The sequence below is a fragment of the Sinocyclocheilus anshuiensis genome, unplaced genomic scaffold (assembly GCF_001515605.1).
Source record: "Sinocyclocheilus anshuiensis isolate Anshui unplaced genomic scaffold, SAMN03320099.WGS_v1.1 scaffold18, whole genome shotgun sequence".
In the NCBI taxonomy this organism is placed as follows: domain Eukaryota; kingdom Metazoa; phylum Chordata; class Actinopteri; order Cypriniformes; family Cyprinidae; genus Sinocyclocheilus; species Sinocyclocheilus anshuiensis.
The window spans coordinates 854,928-860,927 of record NW_015546047.1 but is presented as its reverse complement, the minus strand read 5'-3'; the positions used below and the strand labels follow the sequence as shown (position 1 = coordinate 860,927).

General features: G+C 36.4%; 1 protein-coding gene across 2 annotated transcripts in view; it reads right to left on the bottom strand.

The window, feature by feature from the left end:
• LOC107699017 (integrin alpha-4-like) overlaps nucleotides 1-6,000 on the bottom strand; it is a 29,714-nt gene that overhangs the window by 12,424 nt on the left and 11,290 nt on the right. For both annotated transcript variants that reach the window (XM_016500167.1, XM_016500168.1), the window contains 4 exons: nucleotides 5,741-5,831; nucleotides 3,311-3,356; nucleotides 2,107-2,261; nucleotides 1,038-1,192 (listed from right to left, as the gene is read on the bottom strand). In XM_016500167.1, coding sequence (XP_016355653.1) covers nucleotides 1,038-1,192; nucleotides 2,107-2,261; nucleotides 3,311-3,356; nucleotides 5,741-5,831 — 447 coding nt within the window. The remainder of the gene's footprint in view (nucleotides 1-1,037; nucleotides 1,193-2,106; nucleotides 2,262-3,310; nucleotides 3,357-5,740; nucleotides 5,832-6,000) is intronic.

Sequence of the window (6,000 nt, the reverse complement as noted above, 5' to 3'; positions counted from 1 at the left end):
TCGAGGGAACGAAATAGTAATCGTGTGCACGTTTTAGTACATCGAGGGAACGAATTAGTAAATCGAGGGAACGAAATAGTAATCGTGTGCACGTTTTAGTACATCGAGGGAACGAATTAGCAAGTCGAGGGAACGAAATAGTAATCGTGTGCACGTTTTAGTACATCGAGGGAACGAATTAGTAAATCGAGGGAACGAAATAGTAATCGTGTGCACGTTTTAGTACATCGAGGGAACGAATTAGTAAATCGTGCGCACGATTTATTTATTTTTTCTTGCATGTCATGTGCGGGGCTCCGTAAAAATCTAAATCTAAGACATACAATCAACTGAGGAAAACATGTCCTACAACTTGCACATGTTCGAATCACTTTAACCTTCAGCACTCTTTATCGAATAAGATCCTTAATGTTTATATATTCTGTATGAACATGCAATATGCAAGTATTATCAACCAAACGTATAAACCATCCTTGTTAACTAAAATATAGCTGAAATGAAATATAAATATTAGATAAAAAGACTCAGAATAAGTACTAAAATGACTAAAACTAAAATAAAAAATAAATTAAAGCTAAATGGAAACATGAAAATTCATTAAAAAAGCACATCAAACAACAACATTTCTAAATCCAAAAAACAGTGTCAGGGTAACTTCTAAAACAAACAAAATATCAATATAAATCTGCCTTTGTCATAAAATGTACAGTAATTTGTTTAAGACTAAAGTCATAATGTGACAGTGTTAAAAGTAACATCCCCCAACACAGGTAATGAACATTGCTATAAGTTTGATTGCATCATATAATAATTGCTGTTAATAGTGTTCATCGTCTGTTTGATTACGTCTTTAATTGATTTTTCCGTACATTTCTGCCATATGTACATTAACTGACAGTCACCACTGATAAGCTACCACTAAATATTGTAGAAACTTAATTTGCTGTAAAGTTGCTTTGCAACGATTTGTATCGTGAAAAGCGCTATACAAATAAACTTGAATTGAAAAATAAACTTGAATAAACAGAGTCTCGCACCTTCATGAAGGCCTGATGGGTGGCACAAGTGAGCTGCTCATGCTTGGCCTTCACTCTGCCCGCTGTAACATTGGATGTGCCGTTTCCACTGAAATAAAATCGGGAAGGGAAGCCATCTTTGTGGTGAACATCAGCTGTTATGTTGTACTTCAGCTCTGCACAGGAAGAATATGGCATTCAGAGACAAACTTACAGTTAGGCAAAGACAACCTGTTAAAGACAACCTGTTTCTCTTTAATGAAGGCTAATCATTACAAATAAATGAAAAAGTGGCATCAAGGCAAAAACAGTACAACTAATAATATAAAATGGATAGATTTGATTATGAATTCAGATTGGATGAGCTACAGTCAAAGCCGTTATGATGTTCCTGTGTGACTGTTAACAACGAAACTAAACGGTTCTACTCTTGTTTGGGACATCACGCTCTTTATTATCTCACTTTTAAATAACATGTGCAGCAGTCCTGTAAACTGACAGATATACTGTATTAATCTACTGTTGTATAAATGCTATAGCAAAATCTCTGGGTGGCACATTTCTGCTGCCGCTACTTCATATCAGTTTCAAGATTATGAGTATTGGTCATCAAGCACGGCTCTGTTGTTTACTATTTGGACAGAGAGCGTCGATCTATCAGTGAAAGCAGGCCTTGACACACACCCTGAGCCCTCTAACCGCCACAACAAAAGAGGGGATGTGGGGCCGAGATAAAGAGCTGGGAAAGATGTCTGAAACACAGCGAACTGCCACTGCCTTCAGCACGTGCTGATAAGACCAGCCAACACACAACCTTTTGCAAACAAAGAGCTCGAGCCCAAAACGTTCATCCTTGAACGCTGTGTACTCAACTCTGAGAGCACGTGTGGGGAGCCTTTAAATATCAGAGGTCACTTCACATCGTATCTAAAAAGTCAGATTGCACTGCAGGAAGTTGCAAAATGGTCTTGTATCCCTGTAGGGTTTTATTGAACAAATACTGTTGATTTGGAGGGAATTTTAAGTCAAAAGTACAGTTTTCAAACACTTTTTAAATTAAGATTATGTTCAATGGGTATTACGGTCTTACCTATATTTCCTGGGATTTGTTTCCCTCCGACTCTAAAGCACACCTTAACTTTGACACATACAGCAGGAAGACCGTTTTCAGTGCACTGGGCTATGGACCGGTTCAAGCTCTCAGGCAGCAACATGACAGCATCCACCTTCACTACTGGACGCGTCCTGAAACAACCAGAGTCATTGGGTTAGTTGTCAGGTCAAAAAATTACCACGGGAGGCCAGGGCTATCCAGAGAATTTGTCATACATATTGTGATTAATTATTGGTATATTTTTTTCATTGTACTGTATTTAAAAAAAATAAACTTTATCTTTTCAATTTAAAGTGTTGGTAACACATTACTTAAAGCCTTTATGCATAATGCATTACAAAAGTAGTTTTAATGCATTAATTATGCCTTGTAATGCACCTTATAATGCATTATATTATCTCATGAATAATTGTAACCACAGTTAATACATTATAACACCATCAATTTATTGTTACATTATGCATTTTAAATTTGGTTATAATTATTTACAACAAGATATAATGTATTACAACGCACATTATGAATAATTATATTGCATTATACCCTTTAATAACCCTTTATAATGCATTGTACAAAAAGGCTTGAAGGAAAGTGTTACCAAAATGTTTCATTTTTTGTTTTTGATCAAATTTAGTTGACAAATTTAATATATAGTTAGTTAGTATAAAGATTTTTAATTGCAGGTTCCCATTATGACAGCTTATCCCATACAATAACATCCCATGCCTGCTGAAGAGAATTTTCTCCATTTCAAAACAGTGAAAGTGTTTGAAATTTAATGTTTTTTTTTTAAAGACTTTAACAAAACAGTCTCTGTGAATAATATTCATTTGGGATTAAAAAAATGTGACGACTAGCCCCAGTCTCCATTATAGCTAGGCCCGCTATGGAATACACTACATAATATGTAGATCTTTTTGCATTTTCCACACCGATTTTAGAAGATAATTTACAGAATTCTATGGAATGTATTTAAATGTGCTAAATAGAGATCTATAGTCTTACTGGAAACTGAAAACATCATAAAATTAGCTTAAGTAAACTTTAGGAGTGGAATATGTATAGAATTGAATGATGGCCGTTCACATTCGGTTATGCAGAAATAAATTCCTATAGACAATACCAAATCTTAAAAGTTACCAAAGCAAATGTGTGTGAAAAACTCATCTGCTGTTTTTACCTGAACACCACAGCTGAGTCTGACAGGAAAGCTCCCACTGCAACATCTGGGTGAGAACATAAAATTCCCATAAAACATACCTGACTTGGTTATTCTTTCACACATTCCTAACTCACAAGTGCACTAATATTCTTTAAAATATTAAAAATTTCTATAAACAAGGCCTCAGTCACTAAAAAAAAACAAAAAACTGTCATACTACATTTAACTTGGGGAGTGGCTACTAGTTATAAATAAATAGGGTTAATTTGCATCTTTAATTTTGTGTTAAATGTTGAATGTCTTTTGGCACTTAAAGGGGTCATGAACTGAGAAATGAAAATTCCCTTGATCTTTTAGCATACAAGAGGTCACTGTACTATAAAAACATCCTGTAAGTTTCAGAACTCAAAACGTTCTCGTTAGTCTAAAAACAGCTTATATTGAAGCTAGACTGCCAAAACGACAGACTGTGGAATGTACCACTTTATGACGTTATAGTGTGGCTAAACACCACCTCCACAGAAGAAGATCAACGCCTTCTTCTACATCGCTGCCTCTTTAGCCCCGCTTACCGATTCACACATATAGTGTAAATAACAAGAGGCGCAAACGCAGGTCTATGCAAAAATCAAACGATATAGATCGCTCCGAAGAGTGGATGAACTTTATTTTTTATTGACATTCCAGACAGTAGGCGCGTTTCCATTACCCGTCAAATTGCGCAAATTGAAATTGCGAATTGAAAATTAACCTCCAAGAAACACTTCATACGTGGCCGGTCTCCAGGATAAGGGGCTTCCCTACCATTAATGCTTAGACAATTTACACTGCACACGTCTGCGGTGCAGTGTGGCTCTGATACGGCCACTGAAGCTGATTGCGGCCACAATGCTTGTGTTTATTCCAGAATCCAGCCGCTCGACGCACGTTTCTGAAGCAGCTCTCTGTGCTGCTTCTGTAAAGATATACGCATACGCCTCCTTTGAATAAATATAGCCAAAATCCGTCAAAATCCCACCAAAATCCGTTGCCATGACTTATTGCGAGAGGCAAAAGTTTACGTTTTAGTCGCATAACATTGGTTAACTGAAACGCCGTCATTTCGCAATACTTTTTTATCGACATTTATAAAGTATCGCCAAAGTTTTGCGCAAATCTGTAATGGAAACGCGCCTAGTGTCAGTAAGAACTTGGTCCTTCGTTCATGTAATTTTACCACAGATTCGCTTACAAACAAGGCTCAATTCAACACGGGATTTTCAGAAAGATTAAAACTAATAGACAACACTGTGCCAAATATACTCAATCCGATGTCGCACCACACAAGTGTGAGTAACTGTTTTTATTACGTGATCACTATTGCTTTGTCTGTTATTACAGATCGTTTGATATATACTGAGTATTTATGCGTTTTTTACCTAAATCACAGCAGCATCCCTCTATGAAGGATGTAGGCTGCCAAACATACTCAAGTGTTAGCCAATCACAGCAGTGGGCATTTACTTCCGAGTCTACAATCCGCCATGCCTATTCAAACAGTGTTCAGATGAGGGGGGTCAAAAGAGAACAGAAAATAACCAATTACTTCTGTTTTTTATGTAAAAATATTGATAACATTATAAGTGGACCTCAGAGAACAGTACAAAACAATTAAAAAGGCAGTTCATGACCCCTTTAAATCAAATAGTGAGCCAGAAAATTGGTTGCATAATGAAATGGAAGCTCAAGTTGAGCACATCGTATTGTGGGATACAGTATTCCACACACTGTGCTCTAATTGCATAATTGAGAAAAAGTAGTAAGCTAGGTAATCGGGGTATTTCATTCATACAGAAGATTTGCATACTGTTCACAGTATACATACTACTACTTTCTTTCAAAACAGTATGTAGTACTTGTCCATTCTGGTACTGTGCATATTTTTCTGCCTTCAAAAAGACAAGAACAAGAAGTTCTGACACATCTGAGAAAAAAAAAATGTGTCAGCTTTATTTTGAGTCTCTTTTTGATTTGTGATACATATTCAGGAAGTACATCAACAGCTGACACCCGCAGCATAATTGATCAAAAATGGTGATCTGAAAACATGTCGCACCATGTCATTTCCTCTAAAGAGGTGTTATAATATGGCCATGTTCACACACTAGCTTGCTGCTCTTCATTTGTTAATGCAGAGTTTGGTTATTTACAGAAAGAGAAAGCACATTTGACTAGTGAACTGTGACCACATTTACATTAAATACAAATAGTGTGCACAGAACTGAACAACTATATGTCGAGGCAGTAACACCACTCTCTTAGACACTAATACTTTGTCTGAGATCTAATTCTAATTTCTTTAAAAAAAATACTGCTGACCCCAAACTTTTTAAAGTAGTGTAGGTTGAACATGCTTCCTGTTCCCAGAGGAAACATATGCTATTCATGTTTTTGTGCTAAAAGCGTTACCTGGGTAATTGTTGCTATCAACATCAACTCCTCCAGACACTGATTGACCAAACATCCTGAAGTTGTCGCCCAACAAAGAGCCCGTTATTCTCTGCATCGAAGAAAGCACAAAGACAGCATTCAGAAGATATTTAGATTCAAAATTTGACATATTAAATGCCAATGGAGTTGTACTGTACTCCAAGAGACATGCAAATGATCTTATTTATGGACGTTCTTACATCTATTTCAAGAGATCCCATGTTAATATAATACTTAAA